General features: G+C 41.5%; 1 protein-coding gene across 1 annotated transcript in view; it reads left to right on the top strand.

Annotated features, from left to right (window-relative positions):
- The window catches only part of LOC105487182 (stomatin), a 33,111-nt gene extending 16,918 nt beyond the window's left edge, over window positions 1–16,193 (top strand). Inside the window, exons 4-7 of the mRNA XM_071078271.1 lie at window positions 802–884; window positions 5,353–5,556; window positions 6,504–6,638; window positions 13,852–16,193. Coding sequence (XP_070934372.1) covers window positions 802–884; window positions 5,353–5,556; window positions 6,504–6,638; window positions 13,852–14,058 — 629 coding nt within the window. The 3' untranslated portion in view covers window positions 14,059–16,193. The remainder of the gene's footprint in view (window positions 1–801; window positions 885–5,352; window positions 5,557–6,503; window positions 6,639–13,851) is intronic.
- Window positions 16,194–18,502: the final 2,309 nt, after the last annotated feature.

Genomic DNA, 18,502 nt, shown 5'->3' with positions numbered 1-18,502 from the left:
AAACTTCAATTAAGCTCCTACTGTGTTCCAGGCTCTGAGAATTCAAGGGAGACTAAAACACAGTCCCTACCCTCAACGATCTCCCTATTTAGTGGTAGGGACCAACAAGGAAACAGATAGCTACAATCCTATGTGATAAGTATTATGATCAGGTACTCACAGAGAGCTGTGAGAAAAGAGAAAACCTGAGAAGTGTTACTGATCCAAACTAGTAGTAGGCTGAGGCAAGTCTTTCTGAAAGTTACATCTTGACTGAGTCTTGAGGTCTGAAAGGTGTTAACCAACAGGAGGTGTTTGCAATGGAAATAGCAACATACACAAAGCAACAAAGAGGAGAGTATTGCAGAGCAAGTAGATCGGCCAGCAAGAGGGCAGGGTGTGAAGAGAGGGGAAGTGGCTGAAGAGGGGAACAAAGGCGAGTTATGCAGGACCATGCGTGGGGCAGGGTTTGTATTTTAGGGGGGATTGCTCTGCTTGCAGCTTAGGAAATGTATTATAGGAGAGAAACTACAAAAAATAGAAGGATGGCCTGGGAAATGATTGCATTGGTCCCGGTGGGGCGGTGGGGGGAAGAGTGATAGCAACAGTGGATTAAGGAAATTAACTCCACAGACTTTAGTGGGGACAGTCAAATATGGGAAGTAAGCAAGAGGAATCAACGTTATCGTACCTGGCTTCTGGCTCATTCACGAAGATGAACTGATGACTTTTCTGTTCATTAGGTTGATCTTCTTAAAACTGAATGGAGAAGTGAACTGATTAGGTTGCTGTGTCTGTATAATGTGTGTATCTTTGTTGCAGGTTTGTTTTTTATTCTGCCATGCACTGACAGCTTCATCAAAGTGGACATGAGAACTATTTCATTTGATATTCCTCCTCAGGAGGTAAGGTTTTCTTTGAATAACTGAGATATCACATGTGAAAGTGCTTTTTTTTTTTGAGACGGAGTCTGTCTCTGTCGCCCAGGCTGGAGTGCCGTGGCCGGATCTCAGCTCACTGCAAGCTCCGCCTCCCAGGTTCACGCCATTCTCCTGCCTCAGCCTCCCGAGTAGATCACCGCACCTGGCTAATAATTTTTTGTATTTTTAGTAGAGACGGGGTTTCACCGTATTAGCCAGGGTGGTCTCGATCTCCTGATCTTGTGTTCCGCCCGTCTCAGCCTCCCAAAGTGCTGGGATTACAGGCTTGAGCCACCGCGCCTGGCGTGAAAGTGCTTTACAATGAGGGACAGCATAGTTATAACATAGGCTTTATTCATTTTAAATTTTTTTTTTTTAAATTGAGATAGAGTCTTGTTCTGTTGCCCAGGCTGGAGTGCAGTAGTGTGATCTTGGCTCACTGCAACCTCTGCCGCCTGGGTTCAAGTGATTCTCATGCCTCAGCCTCCCAAGTAACAGACTATAGACATGCACCACCACGCCCAGCTACAGTTTTTCTATTTTTAGTAGAGACGGGGTTTTGCCATGTTGGCCAGGCTGATCTCAAACTCCTGACCTCAGGTGATCTGCCCTGGCTTCCTAAAGTGCTGGGATTACAGGCGTGAGCCACTGTGCCTGGCTAGAGAATAGGCTTTAGATCTTGACTGCCTTCAGCATTTCTAGCTCAGTGACCTTAAGCAAGTCCTTTAACTTATCTGTGCTTCAGTTTCCTCATCCAGAAAATAGAGATTGTAATAGTAAGAACTACTGTATAGGGTGGTTCTGAGAAGTGCTTAGAGCAACGACTGATAAATAGTAAGTACTGTATAAGTTCTTACTGTTAGTATTACAGTTGGCCCTTTGCATGCATAGGTTTTGCATACGGGGATTCAGCCAACCACAGACTGAAAAGATTAGGAAAAAAACTCCACAAAGATCCAAAAAGCAAAATTTGAATTTATCATACAACAAGTATGGCACTGAATCCACATGAATGAAGTGATGTGTAGGTATTGTGTTAGATAATATAAGTAATCTACAGATGATTTAAAGTATATAGGAAAATGTACATAGATTATATGGTTGGCTCCGTGAATCAAAAATATTTGGGGAAAAAAGCAACAGACAATGATACAATAATACAAATTTTAAAAAACAGTATAGTATAGCAACTATTTACATAGTATTTATATTGTGTTAAGTATTATAAGTACTCTAGAAAGGATTTAATGTATAAAGGAGGATGTGCATAAATTGTATGTGAATATTGTGCCACTGTATATAAGTGACTTGAACATCTTGGATTTTGGTATCCTCTGGGAGTCCTAGAATCAATCTCCCACAAATACCGAGGGATGATTGTTAGAAAATATAGTGTAATGCTAATGAAAGTATAATAATATCATCATTGTTATTACTATCACCATTTTTATTACCACGTTTCTCTTCTATGGGTTTCTGATAGAAAACCCTATTTAGTATAATATTTTTTTCTTCTTAAGGTTTTAGTCTAGATAAATTGGTTAGAAACCAAAGAATTAGAAACTGCTTGTTGGGCATTTTAGATAAAACATAATATTTTATACTAGTGATTATTTTGTGCCTTTTCAAACTACTTCACAAGTGTTATCATAGATGAAACTCACGGCAGAATCCCTAGAAAGTATATAGTTGCAGTGAAACAAAGGAATTCCTCTAAATTACAGTGGCAGAGCCAAGACTAAAATTGAGCTCTTCGGAGTCCCTGTATAGTGCTGCTTTTTCCACAGCTCCATGCTAAATGCATTGTACATGAGCTCCCTTATAGCCCCTGAAAAAGTGATGGCCTTCCTGGCAACCATGTCCTTAGGAGGCATAATAACCGTTGCATACAGAAAACCTAAAAACATGAAGTGGGAAGGACAGAAGAATGCTGTCAGGGTTTCCTGGCCAAAGGCCAGATACTCAGCATGGTGATGGAGCCTGGCCATGTTGCCTTCTCATGTCACAAATACCAGAAACCAGCCTAGGAACTTCCTTGTTGGTACTGATCCAAGAAGTGGGTGAGGTCAGACTTTATAATCCACCCAAAGTTAGTGATGCCAGAAGTGATTTTGCCCACATTTTACTCATAAGAACAAGACTTAGAGTATTCTCTGTATGTTTTCACATCGTCTAGGGAAGATCGAGTCTCAGAGGGAGCCACTTTCAGGGTAGCTGGGCATTCTGGCATTTTCCACTATAAACGTTACAGACATCTGGCAGAGTTGCTGTTTAAGCTTCTGCTTTCCAGTGGCTCTTTCCTCTTCTGCAAGCTGCTGAATGCAAAGCAGATTAGAACTTGGCAAGCAATCCTTTTTCTGATTCCCCTGTGAAGTTTCTGTGAAGGGAGATAAACCCTTGCCGATGATAAACAGGAGGCAGAGAAGCTGTAGCTTTAGAAAGAAGCTGTGGCAAAGTCAAAGTGGCAAGAATTTGGAATTGACACATTTTCCCATCATGTCATGGGAAATAATTAGTTTTCATACAAGATGGTAATACACTGTACATTTATTTATAAATCCTCTACTTCTCTTCCATGTTAGAAGTCTTTTGAGATTACTAAAAAAGGATCACTGCTGTGATGTCTGGCAGGGCTAAACAGCCATCTAACAACATTGTTGTTATTACCTTCCATTTACATAGCTGTTTACTCTTTCAAAAGGGCTTCATTCACAAGTATGTTCTTATTTCATCTTCACAGAAATTTGAGGAGAATTAGGCAGGATTATTAGTGCCATCTCACAAATGAGGAATCTGTAGGTCAAATCTGTTAAAAGCCTTGCTAGAGGCCATCCAGGGACCTGAAGGCAGAGCTGGAACTACAGTTCAGGTCTCCTAACTCTCACTCCTTTGTTCCTCATCATTCACTGTTCTCAGGACCACATTTCAGTTCAGTTCATCTCTCATTTATTGACTACCCGCTATGTTTCAAACACACTGTCAGTGCTAGAGTTACCAAGAATTGCCCTTAAGAAATTCATACTCAGAGAAGTAGAAATGTTAATAAATAATGTCACTACAGTAAGGTGCAGTGGAAGTGCAAGGGAAGAGTGCTTAACTCTGCCAAGTAAGTCAAGAAAGTTTCACAGAGAGAAGGACATTTAAATGATCAGTAGAAAGGTGCCAGCCTGATGTTGTCCGTGAGAGAGGCTGGAATTCCCAGGCTGGAGCACTCTTCCTGCCTCAGCCTCCTGAGTAGCTGGAACTACAGGTGTATGCCATCATGCCCAGCTGGCTTATTTATCGTCTAAATTAACTTATTACAGTTAATCAAGTTAAGGTTTTATTCGGTAAAGTTACCACCGTTATCCAAGATGAAATAATAAGACAGCTTTTATGTGCCAGGAACTTTTCTGAGCACTTGAATGTATTTAGCGCACTAATTCTAGCAACAATGCAAAGTAGGTACTATAATTAATCTCTACTTTACAAATAAGATAACTGAGTCTCAGTAAGTTTAAGTGATTGATGTAACTGTTTTCCTGGAGCCTCTTACTCAGATAACTTTTTAGCTTAAAAAAAAATTAGGTCGTGTTTAACATTTTTATGTAGCATGCTGTAAAATATGTTTTTGTGCTGACCTTGCCCTTTAAAAACATTCCTCTTGCACTTTTTGTTCGGGTAATATTTTGCAACTTGTAGTTTATCAAACCTTGACTCTCTAGTGCCTCTCTCTTGAGTGTTCTTCCACTCCACCCAACACCCCAGAAAAATTGTATTCCTTTCTTCAAGATTCAATTCAGTATCACCCCTGCTACGCACAGCTGCCCCTAAAAGCTTCCTTTGATTCCCTAACCTCCTTCAAAGTAGGAACCAAGTTTTTTCCTACCTTAATCCCTGGTACCTAGTACGGTGCCTGCTGTTGAGTGATATCTCAATATTATTTGTATGATTGAATGAATTAATGGACTTGAATAAATACATTTATTTTATTAAATTTTAAAAGATATAATTAACTGTCTGATGTCTTACTAAAGAAAATCAGCTAGTATTTTTTTTTTTTTTTTTTTTTTTTGAGACGGAGTCTCGCTCTGTAGCCCAGGCTGGAGTGCAGTGGCCGGATCTCAGCTCACTGCAAGCTCCGCCTCCCGGGTTCACGCCATTCTCCGGCCTCAGCCTCCCGAGTAGCTGGGACTACAGGCGCCCGCCACCTCGCCCGGCTAGTTTTTTGTATTTTTAGTAGAGACGGGGTTTCACCGTGTTATCCAGGATGGTCTCGATCTCCTGACCTCGTGATCCACCCGTCTCGGCCTCCCAAAGTGCTGGGATTACAGGCTTGAGCCACCGCGCCCGGCCAAATCAGCTAGTATTATAAGATATTCTGTAGAATAACATTCCTTACAGTTATGTTAAAAAACAAAAAAACAAAAAAACAACCATTGACAGATGTAAAATTGCTTCCTTCATCTTGTAGATCCTCACTAAGGATTCAGTGACAATTAGCGTGGATGGTGTGGTCTATTACCGCGTTCAGAATGCAACCCTGGCTGTAGCAAATATCACCAATGCTGACTCAGCCACCCGTCTTTTGGCACAAACTACTCTGAGGAATGTTCTGGGCACCAAGAACCTTTCTCAGATCCTCTCTGACAGAGAAGAAATCGCACACAACATGCAGGTGGGGAGTGCGTCGATGCTGGTACCTCCCAAAAGTTGAAAAATGAAGCAAAGGGTCAATGGTTTTTTGAGAACCTTTTATTAATTCAAATTGTGGGGAGTCTGTGGCCTTTTATTTTCCTTCATCGTAAAATTTTTCAAATTTGGTGGGAGGGGAGATTTTTCACATTAGCGGTTCATGAGTTAATAACACTCATGCGTACAGTTTTTAAAAATTTTCTTCAGTGTGTATTTTTTTCCAGAATCGATAATAACCTTTTTGTTGAGAACAGAAGCTATTCTACAAGATAGTGTAGGTATTCCTAAAGCTTTATTCTGTGTGTGAGTCCCATGAATGATAACTGTTGTGCTTTCCAGCCTTTCTTGAGTTACAGATACTCAGTTAAGCATAGCTTGTTCAGAAAAGACAGAGTGCTGTAAGTCTGGATTCTTGTTATTTGTATATACTTCGTTGTGGGTAAAATCTATGATCGTATTTGATATCCACAACAACCTATGAAATAGATGTGTGGTTTCATTCGCGTGACATTCTAAAGGGAGAAAGTTGAAGCACAAAGGAGTAATATGGCTTACACAGAGTCACATTAGCTCAGGAGTTGGCAAACTGTAGCCTACAGGCTGTAGTTTTTGTAAGTAAAGTTTGACTGGAGTATAGCCACAGCCCTTTATTTATATATTATCCGTGGCTGCTTTTGACTACAACAGCTGGGTTAAATAGTTGAGACAGAGACTACAAATAAACAATCACTATATGGCCCTTTTAGAAGAAGCTTGCTAACCCCTGCATTAGCTTGCAAGCAACAGTATCAGGATCAGTGAGCTAGCCCCTGCATCACCATTCTTTCCACTACTCTCCCCAGCACCTTATCTCCTCCGAATCCCAGTGAATACAGCCTCTGTCAGCATCTGGGCTGAGCAGATTTAGCTTGTCTTCTCTCTTCCTAACAGTCTACTCTGGATGATGCCACTGATGCCTGGGGAATAAAGGTGGAGCGTGTGGAAATCAAGGATGTGAAACTACCCGTGCAGCTCCAGAGAGCTATGGCTGCAGAAGCAGAAGCGTCCCGTGAGGCCCGCGCCAAGGTAACATTTTCTTAAAACTTGTTTGTCTTACTGAGTTTTCTCTTTTATTAATAATTATAAAAAAGTGAAACATGTTTGTTGTAAAAGATTGAAATAATCTTGAAGTGGTAAAGTTAGTAGAAGTGAAAGCCCTCCCTGTAACTTCAAATCATATTCCCCCAGAGGTCACCACTCTTAACAGTTGAGTGTATTTGGATTTTATTTGACCAGGTTTTTGGATTACTGGCTTGTTTGTTTTACAAAAGTAGGGTTATACTGCACATGTTGTTCTGTGCTCTGCTTTTTTCATTTAATATCAATATCTATGGGCATATCAGTACATATAGACTTACCTCATTCTTTTATGACTGTGTGTACCATACTTTATTCTCCCAATTCATCATTAAGGATAAATTAACAATTCCAGCTTCGGAGCAAGTGGGTCATCATTCCATCTATACCACCCATCTCTTACTTATTTTTGGCTTCTTTTTTGTTCTTTTTCTTTTCTCTGGATCTTTTTCCCTTTTACTGTTTCCTATTCCTCATTCTCTCTTTTCCTCTTGTTTATATTCTCTTACTTTGACATCTGCCTTTTTTCTTCCTTCTTTTCATCATCATCTGCCAATGTCTTAGCCCTGCATGGGTGGCATGGCCCCTCTGGGAGGCACTGAGGAAATATTTGTTAATCTAACCTAGAAAAGAGTATCTTTAAAGATGATAACGTGTAAAAGTTCAGGGATATCTCACCAAACCCAAGGGTAGGAAGTAGGGGCAAGTCTCACCAAAACAGGAACCAGAAGGCAGTTCAGGGAACTAGTCATTCCCTTTCCTGTGCGACATGTCACTGTAAATAGCTTGTGGTGGAGAATGTCTAGCTCCCAGGTTTACGTGTCTGCCAGGTGAACACTAAAGAACACAGACCAGCCCTAATTCCACATTCACGGAAGAGAGATTCTTTTTGGTCCAACTTTAGTCAAAGTGCAAAGATAGCATAATAATATGGTTCCACAGCCCTATGCCTGTGAATGGGTTGAAGAAGAGAAGCAGTTTTCATAGGAGGAGTTGCTGTGGACTTGACAAATCTCCCAAGACACAAGGAGCAAACCAATTTGTTATTGTTAGAAAATAGTAGTAGCTGGTGGTAACTGGCTGACCACAGAACCCTGTTCTGTTCTTAGGATGCCCTTTAAGCCACAAACTGGTCACTATAATTTCTTAGCCAGCATCAAATAGGATAGTAGCTCATTTGGCATGCGACTTCAGAATTTTCTATTAACCAGAATGTTTAGGTTTGCCTAATAGGATCATTGTTGCTTTGTGATGATAACCTGATAGTACTGCAGAACCCTCAAGTGCCTTCTTTCAAAACCATTACATTTAGAAGATTAAATTATGTTTACGATGTTATTAAATGTGCCCTATCATCTAATTGTTTTGAAAATTAGGAATTGCTTTTAACTAGAATATGTTATTAGCCAAAAGCCTCATTTCCAAACCAGATTGAATAGTAGAATGTACCATACATATACTATATAGAATGTCAGAGCCCAAAGGATCCTCAGAGATCTATCTTCCATAGGTGGCAAATACCTAGCCCAGATGCTACCACTCCATCCTGCTATTGCCATGCTAGTAATTAACCATGGCACTGTTTTCCACTGAGCTTAGACTTGGCCTCAGAACCCTTCTACAGCACTCCAGGTAACAACCCTCAACTGCTTAGAGTTAGCTCTAAAAAACAAAACTTGAGGCCGAGCTCACATCTATAATCCCAGCACTTTGGGAGGCTGAGGTGGGTAGATCACCTGAGGTGAGGAGTTCAAGACCAGCCTGGCCAACGTGGTGAAACCCCGTCTTTACTAAAAATACAAAAAGTAGCCCGGTGTGGTGGCAGGCACCTGTAATCCCAGCTACTTGGGAGGCTGAGACAGGAGAATTGCTTGAACCCTGGGGGTGGAGGTTGCAGTGAGCTGAGATTGTGCCACTGCACTTTAGCCTGGGTGATAGAGCAAGACTCCTCAAAAAAATTAAATTAAATTAAAAATTAAATAATAAAAACATTTAAAAAAAAATGAAACTTGTTTGCCATTCCACTATTCAAAGGAAAAATTGAAGCCCAGAAAAGTTAAGTGACATCTGCAAGGTCACACAGTTGATTAGTGGCAGTGGAAATTAGAATTCCCCTCTGCTCCTCACTGCCTCCTCTAGGACTGACTTCCCAGGATGGGCTATGAGCCTTTTCCATAGCATTCTTAAGAGTTTGGAAAGAAAGTTTCTATCTTCCCTTTATAACAGTAAGAAAAGAGAGAAGAAACCGCTTAGAATTGTGAATTGCCATACTCCCATTTGGACGGGGCTGTAGGGTTAGTCTAGAAGCAGGCTCATGAACCCGGGCAGCGACTGCCTTGGAGTTCACACATAGAATCACAATGAGCCTAGCCCTTCTGTAAAACAGTAACCCTGCAACAACCATAGGCTTATTGTCTTGAAATTCTCATGGAAAATAGGGCGGTCACAGTTTCTTCAACAAATAAATTGCACAGGAAAGGTGAGATAGAGTGGAAGAAACTAAAGATTAAGAGACTTTACAGAAAAATTCCTTAGGTTCATTAGCCATCTGGGAAATGCAAATTCACATTATAAGCAGATGTCACACTAGACAGCTATCAGAATGGCCTGAAAAGAACGGAAAAGAACCCAGTGTGGGTGAGAGAGGAACTTGAACTCTCATATTCTGCTGGTGGCAGTGTAACTTAATACAACCACTTTGGAAAACAGTCTGGCAACGTCTATTCAAACTGAACATTTGTGTACGCTATGAGCCAGCAGCTCCAACTCCTAACTATAAATCTAACAGAAATGCACTCATATGTTTACCAAGGCATGTACTAGAATGTTCACACCAGCACATTGAGCCGAACTATAGAATATCCAAATGTCCATTCCTAGCTGAATGGATGAAGTCTGGTTTATTCACACGTAGGCATACTACGTAGCAAAGAGAATGAATGTAAGTGCTCACACATATAATTTGAGTGAAAGAAACCAGTCACAGAAGACAGATTCTCCCATGTGTTTCTCTGTATGTTAGGTTTGGTTTTTAAAGTGTTTAGACCAGCTTTTAGTGGCTTGAAATGTAATCTCTTTTGTGTTTGCATCATCTTTTGTTTCCTTTTCATAACTCTCAGAAAAACACCTGGCACATGCTTTTGGGCTCATGTTTCTGGGTGTAGAAGTCTATCAATTGAGAGGGTGGAGTGCAGAAATACAGATCACCTTTCTCTGCCCTTTCCTCTGCCCAGACCACCTGGTCTACAGAAGGGACAGGTAGCACCAATTTCACATACATGAAAATGCCAGACTTTAAAATGATATTCTGTAAATATAAAATGTTGATTGCTATGAGATTACTACACATTGGACAAAAGCTGTGCACACCCACAAATAGCTTGCTTTGCTCTCTAAGATCCTATCAACAGAGTGTACTTGGCCTGTATTTAGACAAAGCCGGTGGTGTTGTTTACATCTTTGGCAGCTTGCTCAGTGTGGCTTTTCTATGAACAAAATGTATGCCCAGCCCGTTGGGTCTGGCTTCTCAGCCAAGCAATTATGTATTGATTGGTGGTGGGAAATGAGGTATCTTTCCAGCTGGTCCATGTCCAAAGAAAAAAGTGCCTAATTGGACATCTGAGATGATATGGAAAAAATCAGAGCCTACTGCTGTCATAGCAGGGGATTTCTGATGTGTTCTCTCTAGTGCCTACCTTGGAATACAGTTCTGTGGTTTTCTTTGAGCACAGCTGACCCTTGTTCCTGCAGGATGTGATGGGTGGCTTTGATAAATTAGGTTTTTACCCTATAAACTAGATGCTTTCTCTCAGTGAGTACCGTATTCTGTATCCTATCTCCATTAATGGCACTAACCTATGCAACCAAAACCTAGAAACCTGGGTCTCAGCCTCTGTCCCCCTTTCCTCCTCCTACCTAGTTTCCAAATTCCATTGATTCGCCCTCCTTCAGGGAGGCAGACTAGCTCCCCAAACCATTTCATTCTGTGTCCCCACCACCTGTGAATCACACCACCCACTCTAAAGCGGTTCCACTAGCAGCTTTCACTGCCTTCTCTTCTAACCTCAGACATCCATCAGAGAGTTTTTTCAAACTAGATCTGATGGAGGTTATTATCTGCTTAAAATCATTCTGCAGTTTCCCATTGCCCACAGAATGAAAACCAAACACCCTGGCCCGTCACTGCCCTTCAGAACCCGGCCCCATTCATCCCTCACCTTTCCCCTCTTCCTGCCATAGCATTCAGCCATTGACAGTTTTCTGGAATATACCATTTTTATACCTCTTTACCATCTCATGTGTTCTGCCTAAAATATTCTTCCTCATCTTTTTCTAATCAGCAAACATTTTATCATTTAATATTCAACTTCTATAACCTCACCACGTCACCCTCTGGAAAAGCTTCTTTCTTCTGTGTGCTAGCACTGTGCCTTGTACATATATCTATCAGCATTTATCACACCAGAATGAAATGATCTACTTCCATGTCTGCCTTCCCCACCTGACCAGGAGCTGAAGAAGGCTAGGGATTCCACTCTATCCCTAGCTTCTCCTACACAGGGCTTAAGGCCCCCAAATTTTGCTGTGTAAGTGAATGAAATTTCACTGGGCATAAGACCATTGCCTCCAATTCTGATATTCGTGGAGTATTATGGACCACTAATTTTTCAGGATTCAAGTGAGGATAATAACCTGGAGAAACTGTACTTTAAATCTTGAAAATTATGGTATCTTAATACCTTTCCTTCTCCTAGGATTATGAATTAAAGTAACTACTTTGAATCTTTTGTGCATTAAAGCACAGTTGGACCCGAAAATCAGGTCTTGCCATTCCTCTGTAATAACCCCCTTTATTCCTTTAACACTTTATATACTTTCTCTGTCTTTCTCACAAGTGGTCCTCTGAAGTACATGTTAGTCTGCTTTAAGAATGGGAAACTGAGGTTCAGGATGTTCAGTAACCTCTCTGAGGACATTCGGCTGGTAAATGTTAGATTTGGGATTTGAACTCAAGTCCATTTGACTCCAGAGCTCCTGTTCTCTCCACTGCTCGAGTGATCTTCAAACTTTTTTGCCTGTGAAACCCCTTACAGAATTTAGAAAAACTATAAAGCCCATCAAACATTTTAAATTGGCATGTAAAAATTTTCATCTTGAATTTATGTACTTGCCAAGAATATAATTCATGGCATGTTGTAAATATTGACATTTTAAAATAAAACTGTTGGCCGGGCGCGGTGGCTCAAGCCTGTAATCCCAGCACTTTGGGAGGCCGAGACGGGCGGATCACGAGGTCAGGAGATCGAGACCATCCTGGCTAACACGGTGAAACCCCGTCTCTACTAAAAATACAAAAAACTAGCCGGGCGAGGTGGCGGGCGCCTGTAGTCCCAGCTACTGGGGAGGCTGAGGCAGGAGAATGGCGTAAACCCGGGAGGCGGAGCTTGCAGTGAGCTGAGATCCGGCCACTGCACTCCAGCCTGGGCTACAGAGCAAGACTCCGTCTCAAAAAAAAAATAAATAAATAAATAAAAAAAATAAATAAAAATAAAATAAAACTGTTAACATCATTCTTTTAAATGTACCCAATGAGAAATAATAATGATGTAGTTATCCATTAAAAATACGTAAGTAAACTCTTAACGGTCAGGAGCTTTTTATTGTTCTTTTTTTCTTCTTCTTCTTAAACCTAAGTTTTTTATTGCACCTTCACTTCCCCCAGATTCTTTTCCTAACGTATATTTTGTCATGAATTATTTTATTAACCTACTGCAACACATTTAGTCCATAAATTAGAACTAATTTTTAAAAATTTCCTGTAACTAAAAACAAGGTTCTACAAACATTTCAGAATTTCTCCTAAATAAGAAGTCAATTTTTTTTTTTTTGAGACAGAGTCTCATTCTGTCACCCAAGCTGGAGTACAGTGGCATGATCTTGGCTCACTGCAACCTCCCGGGTTCAAGCAATTCTCCTGTCTCAGCCTCTCAGGTAGCTGGATTTACAGGTGCTTGCCACAATGCCTGGCTAATTTTTGTACTTCTAGTGGAGACGGGGTTTTGCCATGTTGGCCAGGTGGTCTCGAACTCCTGACCTCAAGTGATCTGCCCACCTTGGCCTCCCAAAGTTTTGGGATTACAGGTGTGAGCCACTGCACCCAGTACAAGAAGTTGATGTTTACTAGAAATGCTTGTCTTCATAAGACGAATGAGAATTAAATCGTACATGTATAGATGGCTGTTGTTTAATGCTAGAATGAGATAGGATTCAGCATCAGTTTTATTCCTATTTTTCATTTTTATAGCTATAAGGACTTTGAAACCTTATTTACATAAATAAGTAGATGGAAATGGAAGTTTTGTTTAAAGTAGTATCATACAGTTCTTAGCACTCCCTTTGAATTTATGTGTTAAAAAAATCACATCACAGTCTTTCATCAAAAAATATTTATAACGACCTGTCAGCTTTCAGTTTAGTAAGGTACTCATCAGAGAATTGGAAATCCTCCTGACTTGCAAAAGGATTTGCATGCAGTCATTAAAGTTACTTGGTTTCTCAATCCTGCTCAGTATTTTGAATTATCCCTTTGCTACCTTGGAAAATGGGAGAAAGGCGGTAGTAAAAGAGTATGTCTTGGCTGGGCGTGGTGGCTCACGCTTGTAATCCCAGCACTTTGGGAGTCCGAGGCAGGCGGATCACTAGGTCAGGAGATCGAGACCATCCTGACCAACACGGTGAAACCCCGTCTCTACTAAAAATACAAAAAATTAGCCGGGCGAGGTGGCGGGCGCCTGTAGTCCCAGCTACTTGGGAGGCTGAGGCAGGAGAATGGTGTGAACCCGGCAATCGGAGCTTGCAGTGAGCCAAGATCACGCCACTGCACTCCAGCCTGGGCGACAGAGTGAGACTCCGTCTCAAAAAATAAATAAATAAAAATAAAAAAAGAGAATGTCTTGATCCAGGCACTACTCAGGCAAGTCAGTTTTAGAAAAAGAAGCGTGTGGAAACTGAGTATGTAGAAACTGATTTCCTTAAGACTCTTCTGGCATACACCCTGGAAAGTTTTGTGGACCACCTGAGGTATACGTACCCCAGGTTAAAGAGTGCTGCGTGTCACCACGTGGTTTTCTCCAGTTCAACCTCTCCTTTCACCTCTCCATAGGTTATTGCAGCCGAAGGAGAAATGAATGCATCCAGGGCTCTGAAAGAAGCCTCCATGGTCATCACTGAATCTCCTGCAGCCCTTCAGCTCCGGTACCTGCAGACACTGACCACCATTGCTGCTGAGAAAAACTCAACAATTGTCTTCCCTCTGCCCATAGATATGCTGCAAGGAATCATAGGGGCAAAACACGGCCATCTAGGCTAGCATAGAAATGAGCGCTACCCTTCCAAGGATGAAGTGGGGGACCAAATGAGCCTTTAACTCATAAAAAGAGGGTAGGGCTTTTCCTTTTCCATATGTCAATTGTGGTGTTCCCAGAATGCATAGCAGTTATAAAAATAGGTGAAAGAATTATTAGCTTGTAAATCCTGAGAGATTGGTGATTATAGAAGGTAATCAGTTAGTCTTAAAATAGTTAAAAGTTTGTATGTTTAGATTATTACGTAGTAGGTTAGATCCCTCTTGTTTTGACTTCCACTGACTCATTCTGAACCCCCTAAGCACCCAGGCCAGAGGCAACCTGGGCTGTAACTGCCACCTGACACTGCTGACTGGATAAATGCTTTGCAGAAAGGGATGACCTTACACCACAGCCAGCTTCTCTAGGTCAAGTGTGCCTTACTCCGGAGCCGGAGAGTCTTTTTTTTTTTTTTTTTTTGAGATGAAGTTTCACTCTTGTTTTCACTCTTGTTGCACAGGCTGGTGTGCAATAGCATGATCTCAGCTCACTGCAACCTCCACCTCCCAGGTTCAGGAGATTCTCCTGCCTCAGCCTCTCCAGTAGCTGGGATTACAGGCTCATGCCACCACGCCCAGCTAATTTTTGTATTTTTTTTTTTTTTTAGTAGAGATGGGGTTTCACCATGTTGATCAGACTAGTCACGAACTCCTAAACTCGGGTGATCCACCCACCTCTGCCTCTCAAAGTGCTGGGATTACAGGCATGAGCTACCGCGCCCGGCGCAGAGTCTTAATTAAGAAAATTCGCCTAATGTTCATTTATTTTCTAAATCCAGACCATGTTTCAGAATAATCCTTATTTGAGAGTAGCCATTTCTTGCCTATACTTGTCAGAACCAGCAATAGTCAAGACTAATGAAAAAGATTACTCTAACCCTTCAAAGACTTTTAAATTCACTACTATAGTGGTCATTTTAAAAATACATCCATGTTTTAACTTCTTTGAGCCTTCTTTGTGAGTAAATGATTCCTCTGTGTTCTGCCTTTCAAACTAGCTAAATATTTGTCACAAAAGTGCTTTTTTCTCACTGTTGCCTATTTTCATATATCAGGTTTTAAATAGTTTTAATTTTGTAATAAAATTTTCTCTACGTTCTATATGCAATTGTTATATATCCATTTGAATAGCTTAAGGACTAAAATACTTTTTTAAGAGATAACTTCGGGAAACCATTATATTTTACTATCTGCATGCTGTTAACTGTGGTACACTGTGAAATATCTTGATTACAAACCCATTCATTACATAGTATAAGGAATTCACAATGTATTGACCATATAATGTCTAATTATCTTGGGCAGATACTGTCAAACTTTATGATATCTATATAGACGTAGATCTTTTTAAACTTACCTAGTCATTCTTCTATCATGTGTATTGATGCTGAAAGAGGAACTGGTCAGCTTCTCTGGACAGCAATTTCTTAGTCTATAATATTAGGAGACATCTTCTGTTTTGCAAATGTCTATGAATCTGAGCAACCTGGCATTCTATTTACTGGCAAGAAAGCTGGCAGGTGACATTTGTAACATTTCCTCTTTGAGACTCTGAGTTCACCTAGAGAAGTCTAAGAATAACAGCTTTCTTTCCCAGCACGAGCCTTTATAGCTATCCTTAGCCGAACCACTGTGTCCATCCAACCAATGGATGTCCCTTCCCCTGTACCCCAATTTCAAGCTTATTTTAGGAAGCCTTGAACTACCATGTATCCTGGCTCCTAGCTGAGTTTATTAGAGGTGTGGAGCAGTGCAACTGAAACTCAAGTTGCACTTATATATTGAATTTTAAAATGATGGTTTTATCCGTTGTGTGAGGTGGCTTACCCTTAAGGACCAGGAGGCTCCATATCCTGGCTGAAAATCTCTTCTGCAACTTAAGAGTAACAGTGCTTTTGGATCCTTGAGTTCTCCTGTCTCCAGATAGCAAATGACCTTGACTTTTCTGCCTTGTGAATTCATAGTCCAATAGGTTGAAGTTAAATCACTTGGGAGGGACGCATAGCAGGAGCTCTAGGAACACAGTGCCAGTGCAGAAGTTTGTCCAGGTGGCCTCCCTTTCCAACAATGTACATAATAAAGTGTATGCACTTTCACTAATATTTTTGGGGTGAGAGTCTGTTTCGTTCTGCATTGAGTGTATGTGGATTTCCGTTTGCAGAAGTAGTACGTTAGATCTTCCGCTTCTGAGCTGGCTGGTTGGCTTCTTCGTGTGCTTTGTGGGCCAGGGGAAGGGGACAGGCTGCTGTGGGCCATCTGCTGTCTCCCAGGTTCAGGCACCCTCTGGTGCACCAGCCCACACATTTTCCCTGGGGAATTAGAGATCCACGCACACCCCCCACCACCACGAAGCTTTAACTGGCTTCATTTCCGTTTGCCTTCCTCCAAACGGGACAGGAACCCACTTCTTGCTGTCATCCAGTTAATCACATAGACATAACTTTTACTTAAAAAGAAAGAAAGAATGATAAAAAACCCAATGTGTTTTACCTGCAACATCTGACCTTTGAAGAACTGTCTTGAATTAGTGGCTACCATTTGGAAGCACCAGTTGCTTAGCTCTGTGCACAAATACGTGTATGTACATTCTGTCATTTTATCCCAAAATAGCTTCATAGACACTTTATTATCACCATTTTGTAGATGAGGACACTGAGGCTCAAAGGTTAAAACAACCAAAGTCACAAGGTTGGAAAGGAAGAGAGCTAGAATTCAAACCCAGATCTGTCTAATGCCAAAGATGTGTGAAGTGTATCAGTGTATCTTCATGTGACACTGCCTCTAGTGTCCCCATCCACACACCACCACACCATTTTGTAGATCACAACTTTTCCCAAGACTATTGAAGTTTGTTTACATTCACACCTAAGCAGGCCCTAAACTTAAAAGTTTTGTTTTGGGCCATCTGATTCAGCCAGAGTTCACTATGAAAAGAGGAGAGTCGATTGGGCATTTGTTTGTTTGTTTGGTTGGTTGGTTTGTTTGTTTTGAGAGAAGTCTCGCTCTTGTCACCTAGGCTGAAGTGCAATGGCACGATCTCAACTCACTGCAGCCTCCGCCTCCTGGGTTCAAGCGATTCTTCTGCCTCAGCCTCTGGAGTAGCTGGGATTACAGGCGCCTGTCACCATGTCTGGCTAATTTTTGTATTTTTAGTAGAGACGGGGTTTCACCATGTTGGCCAGGCTGGTCTCGAACTCCTGACCTCAGGTGATCTGCCTGCCAAAGTGCTGGGATTACAGGCGTGAGCCACCGCGCCCGGCCCGATTGGGCATTTGTAACCACAAATGTCTTAACACACTGTCCTGAGCAGGAGGAAACCAGTGTCCCGTAGACTTTCAGCTTATGTAGCCTTTTAAAATATATCATTTCTTGTGATACTCACAAACCTGGTCTCCCAGTTACTTGGCTAGTAAATGGTGAATCCAGTGCCCCTTCCCCTACTTTCAACAGCAAACCCCTTTTTTCAAAGGTAACTGCACTGGTAAAAGGTTTAAGGTGTCTTTTGCCAGGATAAATTCTTGAGTTCACATTTACAGCATTTACTGAATATAAAGTAACTCAATGAGAACAATGAGGCTGTTTTGAAAAACAAAAATTCATATTAATTAGAGTTATGAAAGAGTTCCAATCTTATATTCAGAGTCTATATTCAATTTCTCCGTTTTGCTTTTTTATTACCACTTTAAACGTGGAATTTGAATCTGATGTTTATAAAATCACAGAAGCACCTCATAGACTTCTACATATTTCCGTTTGAAAATCACTGCTCTGGGCCGGGCGCGGTGGCTCAAGCCTGTAATCCCAGCACTTTGGGAGGCCGAGACGGGCGGATCACGAGGTCAGGAGATCGAAACCATCCTGGCTAACATGGTGAAACCCCGTCTCTATTAAGAAATACAAAAAACTAGCCGGGCGAGGTGGCGGGCGCCTGTAGTCCCAGCTACTCAGGAGGCTGAGGCCGGAGAATGGCATGAACCCGGGAGGCGGAGCTTGCAGTGAGCTGAGATCCGGCCACTGCACTCCAGCCTGGGCGACAGAGCGAGACTCCGTCTCAAAAAAAAAAAAAGAAAATCACTGCTCTGGAGTGCTTTTCTTCCTATACCATCCACCTTATAATGTGACCTTACATAAGTCATATGCTGTCTCAGCCTCATTTTCCTCACCTGTAAAACAAGATTACAGTCCACCTGTTTGGGTCTCAGACCTTTTGAGAATGTGTTGGAAGCTACAGAGCTTCGTCTGAAAACTGTACAACAGTGTGCACAACACAAATTTGGATCCTTTGGGGGTACACTGGCCCCACTCCCAAACCTATCCAAAGACTTAAGAAATCCTGGGCTAGATCATGTCTAATATCCTAACTTCAAAGCTATGCGGTTACCTGAAGAGTTTTTAATTTATAGGAACCAAG

Source organism: Macaca nemestrina, chromosome 14 (assembly GCF_043159975.1).
Source record: "Macaca nemestrina isolate mMacNem1 chromosome 14, mMacNem.hap1, whole genome shotgun sequence".
In the NCBI taxonomy this organism is placed as follows: Eukaryota; Metazoa; Chordata; class Mammalia; order Primates; family Cercopithecidae; genus Macaca; species Macaca nemestrina.
The sequence above is the reverse complement of the archived record's forward strand: the minus strand, read 5'-3'. Positions and strand labels throughout refer to the sequence as shown.